The sequence below is a fragment of the Trichomycterus rosablanca genome, chromosome 12 (genome assembly GCF_030014385.1).
Source record: "Trichomycterus rosablanca isolate fTriRos1 chromosome 12, fTriRos1.hap1, whole genome shotgun sequence".
NCBI classification, from domain to species: domain Eukaryota; kingdom Metazoa; phylum Chordata; class Actinopteri; order Siluriformes; family Trichomycteridae; genus Trichomycterus; species Trichomycterus rosablanca.
Genome location: NC_085999.1, coordinates 40,071,613 through 40,094,490, shown reverse-complemented (window position 1 = coordinate 40,094,490; position 22,878 = coordinate 40,071,613). Strand labels below are relative to the sequence as shown.

General features: G+C 42.2%; 2 protein-coding genes across 10 annotated transcripts in view; both read left to right on the top strand.

Moving 5' to 3' along the window:
* The first annotated feature begins 1,113 nt into the window (after window positions 1-1,113).
* kansl1l (KAT8 regulatory NSL complex subunit 1-like) lies at window positions 1,114-17,721 on the top strand. Of its 3 annotated transcripts, none has more exons than XM_063006221.1 (16): window positions 1,114-1,144; window positions 2,393-3,463; window positions 5,843-5,984; window positions 6,432-6,605; window positions 7,579-7,700; window positions 8,513-8,702; window positions 9,282-9,387; window positions 9,723-9,806; window positions 10,182-10,331; window positions 10,655-10,764; window positions 11,059-11,183; window positions 11,987-12,038; window positions 12,299-12,411; window positions 12,579-12,675; window positions 16,117-16,341; window positions 16,676-17,721. In XM_063006221.1, the coding sequence occupies exons 2-16, from the start codon at window positions 2,445-2,447 to the stop codon at window positions 16,676-16,678; spliced, it is 2,712 nt and encodes a 903-aa protein (XP_062862291.1). In that variant the 5' UTR covers window positions 1,114-1,144; window positions 2,393-2,444; the 3' UTR covers window positions 16,679-17,721. The 3 variants fall into 3 exon arrangements, with proteins under 3 accessions (XP_062862291.1, XP_062862292.1, XP_062862290.1); XM_063006222.1 differs by lacking the exon at window positions 1,114-1,144 and adding an exon at window positions 1,160-1,210 and having other exon boundaries at window positions 16,679-17,721; XM_063006220.1 differs by lacking the exon at window positions 1,114-1,144 and adding an exon at window positions 1,160-1,210.
* A 2,916-nt stretch (window positions 17,722-20,637) lies between these two features.
* map2 (microtubule-associated protein 2) overlaps window positions 20,638-22,878 on the top strand; it is a 71,014-nt gene continuing 68,773 nt past the window's right edge. For all 7 annotated transcript variants that reach the window (XM_063006461.1, XM_063006468.1, XM_063006467.1 and 4 more), the window contains exon 1: window positions 20,638-20,674. The gene's annotated coding sequence lies outside the window, so the exon portion shown is untranslated. The remainder of the gene's footprint in view (window positions 20,675-22,878) is intronic.

The following is a 22,878-nucleotide window of genomic DNA, read 5'->3' as shown; positions in this document are numbered from 1 at the left end:
CTGCAGATTCGGACCTGTGCAGAATCTTTTGAGCTCTCTAAGCGCTTCTGTTAGTCTTTACCAGCAGGTGGCAGCATTTCCTCATGATCATCCTTCCCTCCCAGTCTGAGCTGCACTGACACAAAATGATCTGAAAATTTTAGTAAATTTTATAGCTGAAGAACTGAGGTCCAGGCATCATGATGGGTACATCTTCATAAGGTCGTAGGAATCCGCATTTTAAACTAAAGAGTAAAAAAATGTGTAAAAATCATGTTTAAACAGCTGAAAAATGAACAAAAGCCTAAACAAAGCATTTACAATCTACGTTTCAATAACTGATCACTTGCTTTGAGTTAAAGAGTTCTGGTGCTTCTGAGTAGTAAATGAGTAACAGAATAAGAATTATACACCAATGAGGCATAACATTATGACCACCTTCCTAATATTGTGTTGGACTCCCTTTTGCTGCCAAAACAGCCCTGACCTGTCGAGGCATGGACTCCACTAGACCCCTGAAGGTGTGCTGTGGTATCTGGCACCAAGATGTCAGCAGCAGATCCTTTAACTCCTGTAAATTGTGAGGTGGAGCCTCCATGGATCGGACTTGTTTGTCCAGCACGTCCCACAGATGCTGAATTGAATTCAGATCTGGAAAATTTGGAGGCCACGTCAACACCTCAAACTGGTTGTTGTGCTCCTCAAAGCGTTCCTGAAGCATTTTTCATTTTGCTCGCCCATTTTTCCTGCTTCTAACATCAACTTTGAGGATAAAATGTTCACTTGCTGCCTAATATACCCCCCCCCCCCCCCCCCCCCTACCTGCTCGGTGTTCGTTAACGTTGCATTAACATGACAGCACGTGTGTTGCCGTGAGCCACGCCCCCCCCCTCCCTCGTTCCATGTAGCACCGGACTCACTGCGACCCTGACGAGGACGAAGTTATTAGGGTAAATAGAAAACTGTCTGGAAGTTTAGTTTAGTTTTTGTGTTTGTTTTTGTGCTGTTTGGTATTTTCTCCCTGTGTGCAGCTGGAACTGAGAAAATGATTCCGTAACGTTAACTTAATGAATCGACTCTTTGAATCTCGCTCTGTGTACATGAGGAGTCGACTCTGATTCAGGAACAGCTGCACGAGCCCTCAGTAGCGGTGCGCGCGCTGACGGTTAGTAACGGTAGATTTCTGGATTTATGATTTTATTATTATTTTATTATTAAATCACGAGTTCCGGTAAGTTTCTGCTGTTAAAACTAATTTTATATCGTTTCTGTCTTTATTGTGTCGCTTTATAGAACTTGTGTCGATAATCGATGATATTTATCGGATTAAAGCAGATTAATAAACCGATTAAAGTTTAAATAATCCGTTATATTCAACCATCATAATAATAATAATAATAATATTACATTATATTACTGACTTTCTCTCTTTTATCTCAGTCATTGTTTACTAACTATATTCTTAAGCACATTACTGATAAAATACTGAATATATTAATATTATTTATAACAATATTATTATTAATGTTTATCTTTTATTTATTTTACTTCTGTATTATTATTTTATTTACTTAGAATATAGGGACAGTTGTAGCCTAGTGGTTAAGGTACTGGACTAGTAATTGAAATGTTGCTGGTTCAAGCCCAATCACTGCCAGGTTGCCACTGTTGGGCCCCTGAGCGAGGCCCTTAATATACTGTCACAGTACTGTAAGTCGCTTTGGATAAAGTGCATCTGCTACATGCTGTAAATCTAGAATATTGTGCTGATATAATGTGTAATAAAGAATCAACACTCATCCAGCATGTGCTTATTTTATAAGCTACCAAACAAATGAACTTTGTGGATATACGATTACTGACTGTAGATCAGCTGTTGCTCTGTACACTGTGCCACCCTCCTGTACCACATACTGTATATTAATCAAACCCCTATAGGACCCCCACTGACCACATGATGTTTGGGTGGTGGATCATACTGACATGATACTGTGTGCTGTTCTGGTCTGAGTTTACCAGGTGCAGCAGTGTTGTTGGGATTATTATTATTATTATTACTGTTATGTCACATTTCAGAAATAAACTGCACCTTAAAGATGTTACGTGGGATTAAACGAAGACGCCACAACAATGTAGAGCAATTTAGTTCTTTTAAAATACGTATACTGTAGACGGTTTGTTAAGTTTGGGGACACTGGCCTGAAATGCTGGACTGTCCAGTAATATTTTGGAATTTAAGTACACAGTCTTCCTAATGCTTGTTGCCATCATGTCTGGGTTGTTTTGTGCAGCATGGATTTGATCAGTATCAGAATGTGATCGTGCCTCTATATTTAAATATTCATATTGTTAAGCTAATGCTAAATCTTACCATCCAGCACATGAGGTTGTACTGTTGTGTTCTTTGTTCTAGCTCAAGATCAGATGATCAAGGTCCACTGGCCTGTTTAAGAAATTGGACCAGAATGACACCAGCCCTCAACAAGAGATCAGAAAAAGTGAGAAGGATTCAAGTTGCATCTCCTATTTTAACCGGACCTGTGGATCATATCGGTGCTGTGCTCGGTTTGGAAATGATGGACGACAGCTTTGCTAGATTTTGCATGAACCTCACCTCTCCGCCCCTCCTGAATCCCTGCAGCCCCAAAAGATCTTTGAAGCTTCCTGAGACGTTCCTACCATCCCTGATCCACAGTTTAGCTTCTTATGGAACTGCACATCCAAACACTGAACCTTCAGAGAAGCACAGTGCTGATTCTCAGTCGCTTTATGGTTTTGATGGAGGTTGCTTGGATTTAAAAGGTCGAAGAAGTGATGTTGCAGAAGAGCGGCGTGAGAACCTTACAGAGCTGGATCAGGAGGTTATTCCATCTATTCCCGTACAGCAGCGATGGGAGCGTGAATCTGCAGAAACTGTAACTCAGCTTGTGCTTTTATCAGAAAGATCAAGCCGAAATGACCACGTTGTACAGAACGATGATTTTGAATCGTTTCCCAGTTTGCTGCCCTCCACTCTCACGGTGACTCGGGAGGAAGTGGAAGCTTGGAAGAAGTTTCTTACTGATCAAAATGCTGCCATGAGAACTCGTACAAAGCGAGTGAAACAGAGACTCTGTGCAATGCTGGCTGAACATACATTACAGCACTGTGATGAGCAGCTGGAAGCACTGAGGAAAAAACTTTCACCCAGTTCTCCCAGTGGTGGCTTCATCAGTCCTGATCACTCATCAATGCCTCTGGGTTCCTCTGGGTTAAATGTTTCATCAGGGCAGCAGGATGGAAGTTTCCTCTGCAGCTCATCTGATTCCTCTGTAAAGAATCGTTCAGAGTCTGAGGAGTTAACCGGAGAAGTTCAGAGGTTGGCATGGTGTGGACGGGCAGCGTTACGCCAGGTTCAGGAGGCTCTGGACTCAGATGCCACAGAAAGCAGCTCAGATGAGGAGTGGGAACCGGAAATGACCAAAGGAGACAAACACAGCACAGAGTGAGTATAATACAATAAAGTTAATTCAGTAATGAAATGTTTGCTGGCTCTCACCAGTTCTGGACACTAAGCTACATGTCAGTGCAGGATTGTTTGTTGGATGTATTAACAGCAGAACTGTTACTGTAGGGTTCATCTGAATTGCCAGTGAGTGCAGTGCAAGCACAGTGGTTGAGGTACAGAGCTAGCCTCCTCTAGGATGGCCGAACAGCCTAGCAATTGAGAAGTGCACTCTCAGTGCAGGTCCCAGTTTCAAATAAAATAAGGAGGGTTGCATCAGGATGGGCATCCAGAGTGAAAGAAACTGTGCCAAATCAAGTATGTAGACCAGAATGAGCCTCTATGGCGACCTCTAAATATGGGAACCGCCAGAAGACGAGGAACCAAAAACAAAAACATATTTTTAGCTGGTCAGTAAATTCAGCCTAGTGCGTAGCTGTGATTTCACCTTATGAAATGCCAATGTCAGGAATGTACAGCAGGTCTGCTGTTTAATTAAATCCCACCAAGATTGTGTGTCAATAAAGTCAACTAACCAGAACAACCAGTAATGAAAATATCACACACACGACACAATAAAACATATGAGCTACTGACAGCAGAACAAACCAAGACAAATGAAATGACCAAACCTCAGCCACCCCCCCTCAGACACAGTCAATCATGTCTGTATGTAGACACCCAACTGGCCGATAGCACCGCTGGGGATTTGATTCTGGGATTCCAGCAGTAGTGGGTTAGTAGGTTAGCATAATTTACCTCTGCACCACCTACTAGTACATGTTCACATCTCATTCAGACATGCTCAGTGTAGAAATGTGTACATGAGGACACTGTGGGCTCTGTCGAATAGTGTAAGATGAAGCTGTGTCCTCTTTAGTTGATATATATTATACTGGTATGTGCTGGGGGTAAAAACGTTCCTGAATCTTGTGGTTCGTGTGCTGATGGTTCCTTGTGATCCCCCAGATGGATCAGTTGTACTTTTGTTTGAGTTAGGAACTCTCACTGCCGGGTTACCTACAGGTCTGGAATGCAGGAACAGGGACATGGGGGCTCCGTGTGTGTGTGTGTGTGTGTGTGAGTGTGTGTGTGTGTGAGAGAGAGTGTGTGTGTGTGTGTGTGTGAGTGTGTGTGTGAGAGTGTGTGTACAGGCTGGGCGGATATGTGAAGGATGTCTTTTGTAAATCCAGAGACCGGTTAGTCTAATAAAGTGGGAGCAGAGGAACAAAAGGCCATAAGTTTATGAGCACTGAGAAAAAGGCGTGTGTGGGGGGTATAGGGTTAGGGGTTGGGGGGTGTAACTCCACTGGTCTGGCAAACTTCAGGCTTCATCCTGCTGGTAAAACTTTGGCTTTGTTAGAACCTTCAGCTCAAGCTGTGTCCCCGGCTCTCCAGGACTCCCGGCATCCTCTGTGCTCTCTGCACACCTTGTATCGTGCTGCATGGACGTATCGCTCATCTTTTTACCGGCCGTGTTAAACACACCGCTGTATAACATGAAGGACGATGTAGAAGCTTGTGAGTCTCATAAGGCCGGTCATCATTATCATAACAACAACAGACCTCAGGGCAGAAATGTTAATGACCAACCAGGTGACCGATAACCAACAATGTTTTATTATTTTTATTCTTGTTTCATAAACGACTTCATCTAACAGCCGACGGTTGCATCAGAGCTGACATCTCAAACTCATTGGTTTGAAACTCAGCTCTGCCAGCCGGCTGGCTGGGCACCTACATGAATAAGGATTGGCTGTTGTTCAAGGGGGGAGCCGGATGGGAATTCCTCATAACTGATGTAATTACAACCTCTGGTGGCTGATTGATGCCGCGATGGAGTCAAGGTATAATGTGGATCAGGGTGTGGCTCTCTGTGCACAAAGCTGATCCGCGTATGAACTCGCCTGGTGCAAGTGAAAAGATGCAGTCGGCTACTGCACACGTGTCGGAGGGGACGTGTGTCAGTTTCGCTCTCCTGAATCAGGGTGGAGTTCAACATCAAGCCTTGTTATGGTGGGAAGAGGGGGCGTGGAGGTGCAGATGATCAACCTGTCGGTTTGTCTTGACAGTCACCTGCACTAGTGACAGATGATCTGAAGGGTTTAGTGTGTCTCTACATACGCTATGCAGCTTTCTGTAAAAGTCCATGACAGGCAGATGAAATAAAGTATAAAGAATTGATGTGAGAGTTATCGATTACCTGTCGACCGATGGTGGCCGGTTCTAGGTTCAAAGAAATTTACTGAATTTGCATTGTTTATATTTCTGTTTAGATCTTTGTACTGTACTTGTAGTATTAGGAAGCTGATAATGTTATATAATGATATACATGTTATATAATATCTAAACTGGCCGTCTCTTCTCTCTCTGTTTCAGCTGTCTGGGCTGTGAGTGGACGTTCCACTGTGGGAGAGCGAGGTTAGGAAGTGAGTGGACGTGGCTGAAGCTCCGACTGTCTGAGCTGGATCTGAGGATTGATCAGATCTCACAGCTCCATCAGCACCTCGTTACCAACAAGGTAAAGAACAAACACCCTTCTGATTACCAATACAGCCACAAGAAGTAGGGATTAGCAAACAAAGGTGTGTGAGGAGATCTACCACAACATTTACCACTGTACCCACTTACTATACGTTTACATTTTCAGCATTTAGCAGACGCTTTTATCCAAAGCGACTTACACAATGAGCAATTGAGGTTTAAAAGCCTTGCTCAGGGACCCAACAGTGGCAACTTGGTGGTGGCGGGGCTTGAACCGGCAACCTTCTGTTTACTAGTCCAGTACCTTAACCACTGAGCTATCACTATCACTATACCCACTGTACCCACTCACATCTACTGATTTATCTAGGGTAATATGCAGCTGTGAATAAAGAATCTCTACACGCTTCACACTCCTGATTTAGGGCAGTTTATCCCATTCTTCATAGCATCCCAAACCCTCGGTCTGTTTCATGTCTTGTAGGGAAGTGTGGCATTGGCTACGTCTCAGCCTCTGACGGACAGGCAGATTCAGCAGACGCTCTTGAGTGAGACGGCTGGTTTATCGTTCACAGCGAGGGGCGTAAACAGTCAGAATCCTGATCTCGACACCGAGCCCGTCAGCCCAGCGCGTCTGCTCAGGAACATCGAGCGACAGGTGAATAAATCAGCGTTCTTATAGTCGTGGAGCTAAAGTGGGTGTGTAAATAGTTTGGGGAGCAACAGGGGCTCGGGGGGGGTAACAGTTTATAATGTTACAGTATTACGCATCAGTTCTATTTTTAAATTTTAAACTGGCATCACTTCCCTCGGGTGGTACAGCTGTAAAATATACCAGCCCACTGAGATCCAGATAAAAACCTGAATAAAAACGGGAGTGTTCGAGGACGCCGCCGTCTTTAGGATCAGGGGGTTTATGGGCTGGTCTTCACTCAGTACCACTGAGCCCTGAGTGTGCATGACCTGCTCCTCGGTTCAGTGGCTTACATTTACATTTACTGCATTTATCAGTGGCCCAACAGTGGCAACCTGGCAGTGGTGGAGTTTGAACCAGTGACCTTCTGTTTACTAGTCCATTACCCTAACCACTAAACTACAGCTACCCTCAATGGTTGTCCTTCACTGGTACTAACCACTCATGCCAGGAGCTCCTGACCAGACCAGCCGTTTGAGTCGATGCTCTGATCCTGGGGGCCAACACAGTTTAGTCAGTGTCAAAGTTCCTCAGATCCTCACGCTTGGTTATTTTACCTTCTTCCAAGTTATCACCTTCAACAACTGACTGTTTACTTGCTGCCTGATCCACCCCACCCATGTTCTGGCTGCTAAGTGTGGTTTATTAATATTATGTGATTTTTGAAGTGTACGACGAAGGGTTGAGTGTTTGGACGTTTGAAGGTTTGAGTGTTTGGACGTTTGAAGGTTTGAGTGTTTGGACGTTTGAAGGTTTGAGTGTTTGGACGTTTGAAGGTTTGAGTGTTTGGACGTTTGAAGGTTTGAGTGTTTGGACGTTTGAAGGTTTGAGTGTTTGGACGTTTGAAGGTTTGAGTGTTTGGACGTTTGAAGGTTTGAGTGTTTGGACGTTGGAGTGTTTGAGCTGTGGTTTGTAACTGCTGTGTGTTTGTGTGCAGAGCGCTCAGCTCAGTCAGATCGTCAACAGTCTGATGATTCCACCGACCATCTCACCCTCCTGCTCTCCTGAACCCAAAACCTTCAACCGCTGGAGAGGCCCGAGGAAAAGACCCCTTAGCAGGTCAGCGCCACGCCCTTCTCTCTGCTTTAATTAGTAAACTCTTCGTTAGCGGCTAAGTTAATCTGTACCAGGAAATCACATTCCAGACTCCTGAGAACCCCCATGAAGTCCTGATCTTCAGACGGAGGAGCATTCCTTGTGGGTAGTGAACCGGTCGTACTCCTACACTGTACAGCCTAAAATAAACAGGAGCTCAGTTTGGAATGGAGTAGTTGAATCTTTTTAACTTCTCTTTAATCTAAAACAACTTCAGAGGATTAAGAACCTTGCTTAGATCATGGTGGTGGGACTTGAGACCTTCTGATTTCTAGTTTAATACCTTAACAATGAAGCTACATGATGGTTCATTGTAGATTATCTAAGAGCCAGAACCACAGTCTTTACCTGGACGGTTGCTCAGTGATTGAGGTACTGAACCAGTAATCAGAAGGTCCCTGGTTCAAGCTCCACCATTGCCAAGATACAAGTGAGTTGGGCCCCTGAGCAAGGCCCTTAACTCTCAGTGGCTTGGATTGTAAACAAATATTTAATCGCTATGACTTTTGTGAGAATCCATCGCTGGTAGGGGAAAAGAAGCGGATGGCAGATGGATACACTTGTGTGCTAGTCTACGTCTCTTCTCGGCCAGCATGATACAGAGGAATTGCGTTGGGGAGTTGGATATGACTAGATTGGTAGAGCGCCCCTGGTATGGAGGCTGCTGTGTGTTAGTTGTGGGTGTGTCCGGGTCGAGGGGAACAGTGGTGCGAGTGCAGAGACGTCTCAGGGTTTTGGGGTTTGTGCTGACGAGGCTCCGTGTTCTTCCTCTGCAGTTCGCTGCCGGGCGTGGCCCTTCACTCCGGCTCCTCGTGTCTGGTAGAGCAGAAGAAGAGACGGGTGTGGCGGGGGGGTCGACGCCCCTCTCAGGTGGACGTTACCTGTGTGTCAGCACGTACTCGCCCGCTAGTGAGCTACTACAAGCCCCGCCTCTACACCATGGACCAATCATCAGCCACGCAGCAGGTCACATGCTTCCTCTCTTTTCATCCAGTATAAAACAGCATTGTGTAGAGGGTTTAACTGGGTTCATTTACACCGAGCACTTCATCCTGGTCAGGGTTGTGGTGAGTCCCCACTCTCACTCAGACACTCACTCACCTTTTTAGCTAGAACAACAGCCTCATCTGAGAAGCTTCTCACAAGACTTTAAAGTGTGTCCGTGTGTGGGAATTTGTGCCCATTTTGTTGTACGGCTGGGCAGTGATTGATCAGTCGGTGTTCCGGTTCATCCCAGAGCTGATGAGTGGGGCTGAGCTCAGGGCTCTGTGCAGGACACTGGAGCTTCATGTCTTTATAGAGCTCACTCATGCTGGAACAGGGAAGGTTCTTCCCTAAACTGTTGCTGCAAAGTCAGAGGCATATAATTTCCCTTATATGACTGATTTATTACACCTGTTAGTAACTGTTGTAGCTGAACCACATGAATTCAGTCATTATAAGAGGCGTCCACATACTTTAGTCTCTAGTCTCAGATGTTCATGTTGTTAGATGATGTGAGTGAGACGTGACCCGTCGGTCTGTTGCGTATCGTCTTGTTTACAGGCAGCAGATTCGGCGACGCCCCGCTGTGTGAGTGTGTGTTCAGACCCGGCCAGCACAAGCAGTGTTAGCACGATCGACGCCGCTACAATCACAGACGAGACACAGAGTGAGTACCTGAGGATCAGACCTGCTGTGTACTGTAGTAACATGATCACAGTGAACCCCCGAGTCTATACATCATAAACCAACCACAGAAAGATCAATGCAGCAGCGCTCTGCCCTGCAGCCACTGTTGGGCCCTTGAGCAAGGCCCTTAACCCTCTCAGCTCCAGGTGCGCTGTACAATGGCTGACCCTGCGCTCTGACCCCAACTTCCTAACAAGCCGAGATACACAGAGAATAAATTTTGTTGTACTGAACACGTGTAGACGTATATACAGTATATTAAATAAAGGCATTCTATTCTAATCTATGTGATCACAGCCTCAGTCTCTTCCACAGAGCGTTCAGCACCACTCAACACGGCTCACTACATGGAGGACTGGATTCAGCCGCCGGTGTTCAGTTTCACACCCTCAATGTTCAGTAAGAACCAACACACACCTCAACCAACTCACTCCAGAACCAAAACAGTCCTGCCGTGCGCCCAGAGACTCCCAGTGGAACCAGCCCAGCCGTGACCAGGACCAGGATGAAAGTGCTTGATAGAAACGACCAAAACCAAGAGTGCAGATAATAACAGAGCTGATTTTATCTGTTTAAAATCTTACTGTTAAATTCATGATCAGTTTAATGGATTAATAACATAACAGCTGCTGAAGGTGATTGTTCTGTAGAATCACAGTTCATCACAGTTCATCACAGTTCATCACTACACTGAACTCCATACATTTCTATAATAGAAATCGATTTTTGTTTATGGAAGATTCAAACCTGTTCTCTCTGAATGCTGCATTACAGACCACACACACCAGCTACAGACTGGCAGGCGTGTCCAGAACCTCAGGAAACACTCGACCCCCGTCCGGTGGGCACAGGACAGTCAGGAGACACCAGTACAAACCCGCAGACGGGCACTGAAGAGACGGCTCCAGCTCCAGGCCGATCTGGGTATGGCTTTATTTCTGCACAAGTGCCACCTAATGCACTTTACAGCCACGTACCCACTTTATTACACCTGTTAGTGACTGTTGGGGCTGAAACACATGGATTCATTAATGAATAAGGGCGTCCACATACTTTTGTGTATGTTTAAAGTATGTTGACACGGCTCCTAACTATTGAGTCCGGGTGTTTGAGCCACACTCATTACTGTATTGTACTGTATTAAACGTACTGTTGTGTGTTCGTGAGAGGAAGGTTGTTGGTTTAAATCCCAGTGCAGGTTCTGTTTAGATGTTAGGGTGGATTGATGATGATGTGTTGTTCTGCAGACCTTTGTGTTTCACCCGTCGGCCCAGTTTCTCCCAGTACTGAGGACAGTGTGGGTGTTCAGGACGCCCTCACACCCCGACACGTCAACACACAACACAAACCTGCACAGGTACGAGACACTCGGAACCTCGGACCAGAGGGGGTGGATTGTTATAACCTGCAAAAGTTTTATTTTTGTAATTCATAGTGATTTAAAAAGAAAATAAAGATGCACCTCTAGATCTAATAATGAAATCATGCTGCTTTCTAAAAAAAATCAAACCAGTAATTCTGGAACCCGAGGGAACGGGGGGCGACCTGCACTCATTAAATCATTTTTTGGACTGATCCTGAAACAGCAGCTCAGTAAAGCTTGTGTTCCTAAATATTTGAATCATTTTGTGATTCAGTTTCTTTCTCTCAGTTTGCAGTGCGCAGACGAAACGGTGAATGTGTTTTTAATATAAACAATGTCATCCTTCCCACCGTGTCCCTGACCACCCTGAACATGATGAAGAAGCTTCAGTGTCTGGAGATTCTCACACCCAGGTACAGCGTGTTCTTACACTCCCACTGCCACCAGGGTTGTTTAGTTTTTAATTTTATAAAATGATTTATCTTTATTTCATGTCATTAAATGCTTTATCCTGGTCAGGGTCACAGTTCCACTGGGAAACACTAGGTGCAAGGCAGGAAAACCCTGGACAGGGTGCCAATCCATGGGTTAAGGTTCTGTTGTTAAATCAGAAGCTTTGTCTCTAAACCCATTTACAGTGTAAAGCTTGCTTAACCGTGAACAGTGTCATGTGGTCCAGCTTCTTGCAGATGTCTATCTGTGTAGATGCCTAGCCGGCTGATAGCACACTAAGATTGGAATCTGTGGTTCCAGTGGTGGAGGGCTAGTGCAACAGACCGCTGCTCCACCCGAGCGATGTAAAGAAAATAATCATATAATATTAGAATATCTAGATCCGTGTTTTTCATTTTATCATTAATAATAATGTAATAAATAGTAACAGAGACCTCAGACTGTTGAGCAGCTGAAGTTTTTATATCCAGCAAGAATGAGAAGAAACGTGGTTCACATTGTTAAAGTGAACGATGATGGTGGTGGATATGCTGCCGTCCCAACTTTATTTTTAAAATTTTGCAGCCCTAAAATCTAAAACAAGTGTTTATATATAACAAAACAGAAATACATTTAATTAGTTAAACATTTAAATGTTGGTTTTCAGTTTGTTTTTATTTAAAATTTTTACTGTTGTTTTTGAATAATTTCTGTATTTGATAGCTCAGTTGTTTTTTATAAAAAGCAGATCGTGGTGTTGATTTATTTATTTGTGCTTCATCAGCTGGAGGCTCGTCAGTCGTTCTCCAGTGAAGAAAGAAGAAGATTCAGATCAGGTCAGTATCATTCACTCCAGATTTATTTAATTACTTTAAAATGTCATTTTCTGGGGTTCCCAGTTTGACTGATAAACGTGATCAGTGAAACCTGCAGAACTTTCAGCACAACCAAACCCACAACTCCAGCTGACATGTAGTGTTACAGTTCTACAGCGCCATGATCCCCTGATATCATTCTCAGGGCTGCTTTTATTGGGGGGATCAGTTCAGTTCTGTACCCTTTAGAGCATCATTAAGCTCCTCGTGTGGTTTCTCAGGTGGAGCTTCTGTCAGATAAAGTTTTTACTCAGAGGCATCAGCGGTTCGAGCGCAGAGAGAAACTGAGATGGAACTCATGGCAGAAGATCAGAAGATCCATGCCAAACACCAGGTGTGGACAGAAAAACCATCACATCACCATCATGGATGTTTTACTAGAATAAACTGGTCACGTAGGAAAGTGCAATAATAAAAATAAATAATAAATGATAAATAATAAATAAACTGTATAAAGAAACTGATGATTTTCTCTCACGTTGTTTCCTCTTCATCTCTCAGACGCTCCAGCAGCCGTGTCGAGATTTCAGGGGATTCTGTACCTGTAACCAGCAGCACAACTTCAGATCCAGCAGGAATCCAGACTGAGGAAAGAGAGGTGTGTGTCTGTGTGTGTGTGTGTGTGTGGGGGGGGGGGGGGGGTACAATCACTGACAGATTTATTAGATTCACCTATCTGATCTGTACATTCATGAGTTATTGGTGGACCAGGGCGTGGTCGTTCTCAGCACTGCATGCATACTAACATGGTGATGAGATGGTAGTGTGTGTTGTTCTGGTATGAGTGCAGCAGGTGCAGCAGTGTTGTTGGGATTTAAAATCCTTTTTATTTAGAACACACACCCTGTTAGTGCTGGTTGTAGGTGGACAGACACAGATGAAGACACAGAGTGTGTTCATCTTCCTCTCGTCTTATCCGTGGACTGTTGATATTTTTGGTTGGAATGCTGTTCTCCTTTCTCCCTTTCAAACCCTGGGTCGCGACCTTTAGGTGGGTCCTTGAAATACCTTGAAACTCAACGTCTTTTAAACTCGATGCCACGCCCAGAACAGCTGTAATTAAATAAACTTGTACATGAACGCCCCCTTGTGGAGGTTTTATGTTACATATTTGCATTGCTTGAGTTGCCGCGTCTCGTAAAAATCAGGGACAAAATGTGGGTCTCTTGAAAAATAATTTGAAAATCCCTGATCTGAGGTGAACGACACTGAGGTGTTTAAAAATCCCACCAACACTGCTGCACCTGATACACTCGTACCACAGTGTTATCAGTACAGTACGTGGGTGTAGTTTATGAAATGAATGAATAAATGTACAGTGTATCACAAAAGTGAGTACACCCCTCACATTTCTGCAAATATTTCATTATATCTTTTCATGGGACAACACTATAGACATGAAACTTGGATATAACTTAGAGTAGTCAGTGTACAGCTTGTATAGCAGTGTAGATTTACTGTCTTCTGAAAATAACTCAACACACAGCCATTAATGTCTAAATAGCTGCAACATAAGTGAGTACACCCCACAGTGAACATGTCCATCTTTGTGGAGAGCAACAATTCTATTTCTCACATCCTCAGAGAGTTCTTTGCCATGAGGTGCCATGTTGAATATCCAGTGGCCAGTATGAGAGAATTGTACCCAAAACACCAAATTTAACAGCCCTGCTTCCCATTTACACCTTGGACCTTGACACATGACACCAGGGAGGGACAACGACACATTTGGGCACAATTTGGACATGTTCACTGTGGGGTGTACTCACTTATGTTGCAGCTATTTAGACATTAATGGCTGTGTGTTGAGTTATTTTCAGAAGACAGTAAATCTACACTGCTATACAAGTTGTACACTGACTACTCTAAGTTATATCCAAGTTTCATGTCTATAGTGTTGTCCCATGAAAAGATATAATAAAATATTTGCAGAAATGTGAGGGGTGTACTTACTTTTGTGATACACTGTATGTATCAGATATGTGTACCTAATAAAGTGCTCGGTGAGTGTATATATGTTCTGTATGTCCACACCTCACACACACCTCACACACACACACACACACTCACACACCTGCAGTCTCTGATCTATTTTTATAGTGCAGGCAGATCTGCTTTATCTCAGTGGTGCAGAGTTAAAGGTTAAAGGTGATGGGTTCGCTTCTCATCGTTCTTCTCTCTCACCTGCTGTGTGGTGTGAAAGTCAGTGAGTGTCGTCTGGTTCTGACCAAACCTGCTTCTGCTTCAGTTTCAGGGTTTACTTAGATAAAACTGCTCATTAACATTAATAGACAGACAGACAGATATTATATTGATCCTGAAGATAATTAAAACTCCGGCAGCTTTATACTACAATGAATTAACAGCACGAAACACAAACAAACAGAACAACTAGAAGTGAGTAGTTCCTGTAGTTTAGATATAATGGATAAGTGGTAACTGTAATGACTCTACAGTTTAGTTTAGTTTCAGTATTAATCGTGAGTTCATGCACATGCTCAACAAGATCCAAACTTCTGTTCCTGTTATATATTAAACTGAGTTCAGATCAGATCAGAAATCCACATAATAACAGAGAAATGATTAGAAATGATAATCAGCCTTTCAGTCAGCTGCAGCAGGGATGTTGGGAGCGCTTAACAGTTCTTATTGTGCAGAATTGGGTTATTTGATGTTTATTGTGAATTATAGGATTAGTTTAGATGCCATTCAGGGATCTTATACATCTTATACACGTCTCTGATGATTCTCAGGATTATTATTGTATTTTACTGCATAAGCAGATTTTTTTAAATAAATCAGTTTTCACATTTACAGAACAATGAATGTGTAGATGCAGATTTTGTTGAATTCTTTGAACTGTAAATGTCATCAGTTGATGGTTAACTTTCAACAAACAAGCTTATTTATAACAACCCATCAAAATTAAAACCTAAAAGGCCTCAAAATGACAAAACGATTGATCAGTTTATTGGATGTGGCAGCAACATAAACATATAAATGATTTGCGATTGGCCAGTGTTCAGGATGTAGAATTTAAAGCAGCGCTCCAGAACCTTTTTTGCACTTTAGACCGGTTTCATATAAGATATAATGTCACGTATCAGCAGGGACAGGAGGATTTAAAATAAAATGATACGATTAGGACAATAAAACGCATAACAATACTGCTCACCAGTGATGGAAGATCAGTGGAACCCTAATGGGAGACAATAACACCTGAAGTGTGTTCCTGGTGTCCAGTCTACTCCGTAACTGTGTTTTGGTTGCTGAATTGATTTGGTGACTGAAACAGGTTTGTGTCAAACACATCAAGAGAAACAGAGGGATGTTATAAACAGAGAATCCAGTTTTTCAGAATAAAACATCTTTCAGAGAGTGATTGTCAGTAAAACCGAAAAAAAATATATATTCTTTCCGTGCAGCCGGTAATAAATGACCCAGTCTGTGGCCCTGTGGTTGGGGACCATTGATTTAAAGAATGTTAGCAGCTAGCCACTCATTTTTAAATGGTTAACACCCAGACAGACTACAAAAACACAGTGGCATTACAAACACAGTGGCATTACAAACACAGTGGCATGGTCTTGTAGTCGGTCTGCAGCCTAAATTATAAGCATTTTAACCATAACCATCAAGCATTTTCTGTGAAAGAGACCACCAGGGTGCGCTGCAGGACAAGCTACTTCACAAGATCGTCAGTGAAGGACCTGCTGTTAACATCCTGGTTCCAGATACCTCAGGACCTTCAGATGTCTCGTAAAGTTCTCGACTTTTGTGGGTCTGAGCTGTTGAACAGAATATTAAGTTTGTGGTCCGAATGTTATGAGCATCCGTACTTGGCAGTAACAGAGCAGATGTGTGGCTTGGACCAGTGACCTTCTGATTACTAGGCCAGTACCTTAACCACTGAGACCCTGACCACAGGAATTGTGTTCTGTAACAAATAAAACACACTGACAGGAAACGAGCAGTTCTAGATGTTCTCTGATTGGTTGATTGAATCATGTTGTTTTCTGTATATTTTTGGTGATCGTAGCCTCAGACACCCTGGAAGAGACGCGTCTTCCCCCTGACTGAGGAGGAACAGAAAGCTCTGAGATGTGATGGAGACCTGAGGACAGCAGTGGACAGAATCTGCTCAGAGAAACAGGAACTGGACTCCAGATTCTCACAGAAGCTTCTGGAGAACAGCGTGTCTATCCCGCTCTCACACCTCCCCCTGCTGGACACACTGAGAAGTGCAACTAGCCGCCAGAGACAGGTACAGCTCACTTATACATACGTGTGTATGTATGTGTACATATGTGTGTGTGTGTGTGTGTGTGTGTGTGTGTGTGTGTGGATGGAAGTGTGTATGTGTGTGGGTGGAAGTGTGTTTGTGTATGTATCTGTGTGTGTGTGAGGATGGAAGTGTGTTTGTGTACATATGTGCTTGTGTGAGTGTGTGTGTGTATGTGTGAGTGTGTGTGTGAGTAAATCATACACAGAGCTTTTGTGTTAGACCTCAGGTACTGTGAGCAGATTATTACTGTCACACCTAATAACTTCTGATCCTCTGTGTGTGTGTGTGTGTGTGTGTGTGTGTGTGTGTGCAGTAGTGAACAGGTGAGATGAACTCTGTGTAAACAGAGCTGGACGTGACTCCCATAAATCAGAAGAAACTCTGAGCTGAATAAAACTTCACACTTTACATTTATTAAACATAAACTGTGTGAGTGGCGCTGGGTGGCGCTCAGGTGGTGCAGCTGTCTGTCCGGGTTCGAATCTCAGTGGTGCTATCAGTCAGCCAGACATCTACACAGACATGATCAGCTCTGTCTGAGGGCAGGGTGTTCCTGCCCTGCACTCAGTGTTTCAGGGTGCACCGTGACCCTGATCAGGATAAAGTGGTTTGACGGAAATTTAATTCTTTTGCTGTTTGAACCATCTCCACACTGGCTGAAGAGAACCACAGACTAGCACTGACTGACCACTTCATCACACAGTGTTTGATTCTCCCAGTCAGTTGTTCTGTGTACAGTCAGTCAATGTCTTACAGACGTGTGTCAGCATCTCGACCGGACAGCAGAAGTGTTAAGAAACTTCATCCACCCTCCTCTACATCAGAAGTGTCCACTTGTGTTTGAGCGCCCAGCCAGGCTGGTAGCACCACTAAAATTGAACATGAGCACTGCTGAGACTCCCTGCAGTTATGGTACAGCATGTTCGCCCGCAGCGCCACCCGAGCGCTCAGATATTTAATCGTTAGGTCGTGAGTTCACAGAATCTACTGTGAACATCCTGAAGCTCTCAGATATTTTAATAACAGAAGAAGAAGTGTGGTGACGTGTGGATCAACTTTTACTGTGTAAATAAAATGTAAAGATTTACTGTAATGTACAGATTGTTTAGATTGATCCTGTATTTAGGCGTCGCCACAGCAGATCTGCTCCTCAGTTCTTACACCGGATTCCCTTCTTGAAGCAACCGTCCTATTTCTGTCCCGGTTTGGGATTGGCTGGGTGTTTTATATATAGTATGATATAATATAATATAATATGTATATATACAGTTTATTCTTTACACGCCTAAGAAGAATCTTCTTACTTTGGGGCATTAATGTGACTGTTTGTTGGTTTATAAAGTATTATAATTTGTATTTTACACTGTAATAAATTTTAATGAAAAAGACAATTTATGTGATTTAGATTCATTGTGCTAAACAGATTAATATATATATATATATATATTATTAAACATTACACCTCCTAAGGCATTATCATAAATATCACTAATAATAACTAATAAATAACTAATTTTATTATTTTATTTCTTTATTAAATATTATGTTGATTAAAAAATACATGACGATAATAGATGAGTAGTTTATATTGTGGCTGAAATGACACAGATTTTATGAACTTCTGCTACACAGGCTTGTGGACGGTGGGTAGGTCAGTGGTTAAAGAGTTGGCCCAGTAAGCAGAAGGTTGTGGGTTCAAGCCTCATGTAAAAATGTAAAACTGTTTAATAAAAAGTAAGGCTGCTCAAGAACCAACGGTACGGTTGCCAGATCTTCTGTTTTCAACTGCTTGGTCCTATTTTGCTCTTTCTTTACCAGGTTCAGGACACCACATGAGATTTAAACCCACAAGCTTTTGGTGTAAAATAGTTAAAATATCATTTGTGAGGTCAAGCGCTGATGTTGGATGATCATGTAATACCAAACTTGTGTCAAACCTGTTTTTTACAGCTGAACTCAGTAATTACGAGAGCTGTCCGTGTACTTTTGGCCCTAAATTAATTTTTTAATCTTGAGTTAAAAGTGCTTTATGAAATCAAGGTAAACACAAACACAACAAGGTAGTTTATTTAGGTTTCACTCACACTGAGCCGTCGTTACTCTGAACATGTTAAGGAGGAACCAGGTTATAACCCCAGATATTACGTTTATCTGATCCTGGATCTGACAGAAGGGAGGAAAGAGAAATGTTTGTGTAATGATCTTCTTCCTGCTTCCTCACTTCCTTCATTAACAGTTTTTCACCTTCATGGGAGATGCTGAGTACATGCTACCATCTAGATGGATCGGACGTTGTGGATGGTGCAGTAGTACGAGGGGAGTACATCAGCAGTGAACCCTTGATGTGGTTTTGTGCCGTGTCGGTGGAGGCCGTTTTGGACCTGCAGACTGATGTTTTATTGATTTGTTCTGATCCCTCTCGGTTCTTTTGTTAGTATTTTGCTGTTCTAACCTCTCAGCCAGAAGAAGCTTCGGTTCTCCACAGAGACTCGTGATTGATGGAGTCCTGGTTCGTGTCTTCACAGTTCCTCCTCAGTTCAATAACATTTATACAGCGAGATCTATAAAAACGTGAAGAAGCTCCAGCATCCTGCACAGATCCCTGAGCTCAGCCACACTCAACAGCTCTGGGATGAACCGGAACACCCAGTCACACAAATGCTGTCATCTTTTGACTGAACAGGCACAAATTCCCACACACAGACATAATTCTAAGTCTGGTGAGAAGCTTTTTAGAAGTGCGATGGTTGTTCTAGATGTAAAGATCACACAGAGTCGCTTTGTTTTAAAACATTTGTTTTTTAATCTGAATACCAAATAAGGTTCGGGGAGAATCCTCTCTATACAGCAAGCAGATCTCACTGCAGCAGCTCCATGTTCTGTAGAAGCACAAAATTAGAGTAAAAATTCAACATTTACAGATAAAGTGAAACGGCAGATGTTGTAATGATGAATGTGGATCTGCTCAGTGAAAAGATGCTTCTGATTTCCTGTGTTGTACTGTGTACATTACATTTACAGCATTTAGCAGACGCTTTCATTCTAAGTGACTTACAGTACTGTTGCAGTGTACAGTCTAAGCAATTGAGGGTTAAGGGCCTCGCTCAAGGGCCCAACAGCAGCAACCTAGCAGTAGTGGGGCTTGAACCAGCGACCTTTCAATTACTAGTCCAGTACCTTAACCGCAAGGCTACAGCTGCATTTTACAACTATTAAATCTTAGTTTACAATCATTATTATTTATATTTATTATAATTTATTATAATTGTTTAAACTCTGATTGTTTAAAATGATCTGAAGTAAAAGCTGAAGAATGACCGGACATGAGTGACGTAAACTTCAGAAAAGCTCAATTACCGTAAACCACCGATTATCCCCAACAGTGCTGAAACCTAAATCTTAAGTTTATTTATCAGTAGTGTAAAATGTATTTATTTACTGACTTCTTATTTATTTATTTTCTTATCTTTTTTTTTCTTTTGTAGCTGATTTTTTGTGTTTTATTTTTAATTTCAGTCTCATATATTAAGTAATATTAGTAATTTAGTAATAATAATAATAATAATAAAAGTAATAGTAGTAATAAAATAAAAACAATAATAATAATAACAATAATAATAGTAAAAATAATAATAAGTATTATTATTATATTATTATTATTATTATAAAATAGATTTTTTTTTATTCATTCATTCAGTGTCTGTTTTACCACTGCTTTATCCTGGTCAGGGTCGCTGTGGGTTTGATTCATTAGGCGAAAGGTAGGAAACACCCCAGACATGTCACCAGTTCACAGATTTACATTATTTTACATTTTATTAAACATTCAAATTTTTCTGTTGCATATTGATTTGTAATATGCACAAACTTTGTAACTATTTGATTATTTATTCTGCTCTGTTTCTCTCATATTTTACTCTTACTGTATTTACTCTGTGCTGGAGCTGCTGTAACACTCAAATCAATCAAATCAACTCAGATCAATAAAGGAATCTTATCCTGTCTTAGACTGGGTTCAGATGAGCAACATGGTTTCAAAGGCCTCAGATTTTCTCCTTGCAAAAACATGCGGATGGTGGATTGGTTGTCCTCTTGGTGTAGGAGAATGAACTAATAAAAGTTGACCCACAATCCCTGACCTGGATACAGCGCTGAGTGAAAATGGATATGCGCATGCTCCAACTCTAACGCGCACTTACCGGGGTGTATACGGTAAATCCTTGGGTGTGGGCGTGGTTTATTCTCGGAGGCTCCGCCTTCTGCATGTCAGTGCGCTCTGAGCCTCGCAGTGTGCAGCGGATTCATCTAACAGGTAGGAAGCGGTGAGCTTCAAATCCATCAAATACACAAATATAAGTGCAGTAATGATGAGGAGAGGTTTAGTACTCTCATCTTAGTTACATGTGTGAAGTGTTCGCGCTAAAGGAGAATTTTAGATTTATTGTGTGCAGGACGCAATGCGCCTTTGTTCCATTTGGTTTAATTTATGATCCATTCATGTGCATGGAACAGTGGTGGTTCAGGGGTTTAGAACACATTACATATATTAATTCTGGCTGGTTTTTAACCGAAAGACTGGATTGATTTGTATGGCATGATCTTGTGTAATGTGCATGTTGGATGAGTTGAATGATCAGTAATGTGCATCAGAACAATGTGCTGAATTCTGTGGTGCTTTATTACTATTAGTATTAATACATGCAGGTGATTCAACAGCAGATCAATATTGCAGGTAAATTACAGGTTTTGTGGATGTTTTTTCTTGCTTTGTGCACGGATGGATGGATGGATGGTTGGATGGTTGGTGCAGAATCTTTGTGTCTGTGCAGAAGCCGGTAAATAAAATCTCCGCATTTTCAGGTCCAGCATCACTGGTGCTGAAACTGAGACCTGCAGTCCATCATACCTGTGTGCACCAAAACTCTCCTTTTATTCTATTTATTCTTTATTTTAATCCCATTTAAAATTTAAATCCAATTCCTGAGCAGACAGACAGTTTAACCAGGCTGTCTGTGGTGAGCTGGATCTACTGACCGGCAGCTTTTCCAGATAACCAGGGGGCCACAGACCTGCTGAGCTTTTGTCTGAACATCACAAAGCATTTTCTAGTGCAATGCCAGATAGCAGAAATCAATTCCTATAGACTCTCGCCTGGGTGCTGAGGAGACCACGCAGTCCTCAGCCTGCAGGGAGGGAGGGTATCACACTGGCACATTTCTGCACAGTCACTCTGCCCAACACCATTGTTCACCCCAAATTCATTCCTGCACCCTGTTCTACAGCACACCGGCTTCAGAAGGTTCAGCAGCGTTTGTGGTTTCCAAAATCATCTTGAGATGTTTCTCAACTGCTCGACTGTGGTGTCATAAAATCAAAAGCATCTGATGATCTCATCAAAGCGTCTCTGATGTTTCTGGGTTTCTGGAAGGTTTGTCACATTCATGGAGCTTTTATGATCAATTAAGACTTAAGCAGAAAGAAGAACGTCAGATCTGATCTTAACAAATATATTTGATGGACGTCCCACCCACCGTCTATTTTCCTACGCACAGAACACACAGCTGAGTCATCCTGCATTTCTGCAGAGTTCATATAAAACACACCGAGTCTAAAGTATTCAGACGCCAACAATTCAGTCACGTATAAACGATTCTCGCAATCAGAATTGTGTAATTACAGCGGTACCATGAAACTGGAGGTCAGTCGGTTCTGGTTGAGTTTTAAAGACGTTGAGTTTCGAGGTATTTTTCTCCATAAGGATGTTTGGAGAACCTGTTAATGCGTCCATGGTCCCGTGGAGCTGCAGATATTTTAGTCTCATGTAAAATAATGAGGTTGTTTTTGACACTTAAACACTGAAAATAACACAAATATAATATAAACACACTGAAATACAATTACTAACAGTTACACATCAATAAAAATACAATAAAAGCTGCACTTTAGTTTTACTTCTTTGTTGTTTCCTGACGCTTCTTAATGCTGGAGATGCTTGATGTTGGAATACCGTATTCCCTTCAGCATCAGCGCATTCACACGAGAAGTGATAAAACCGCTTTTGTGCCACTGTGCCGTTATTTGTAATATTAAAATGTAAAAGCTCCATCGTTAATGATTTAAATAATATAAAAGCAAAGTTTGTTCTGTTTGGATTAAATCTGCACTGTCAGGGTGAGATTCAGTTCAGTTTGAATGATAAAGATCTGTATCTGTGTCTGCTGTTGAGAATAAATTTAACATGCTGTTATTTTAACATCCCTAGTGTGTTAACTCAGTTCAGAGGAGCAGCCTAACCTAGGCAGTGTGGCTGTAGTTTTTCTTTATTTCCTCCTGATGGACTGAGGAATTTGAGCTATGTACATTCGGTGCTTAAGATGTTCTTGTATTTTTATTTTCTAACCCTTTTGTATGATTTGATTTAAAATGATTTATTTATTTATGCATTTTCATTTGCCCTGTGGATGGTGCTTATCATACTGATAGACCTCACAAAGGAAAATCTATTATTCTGTAAAG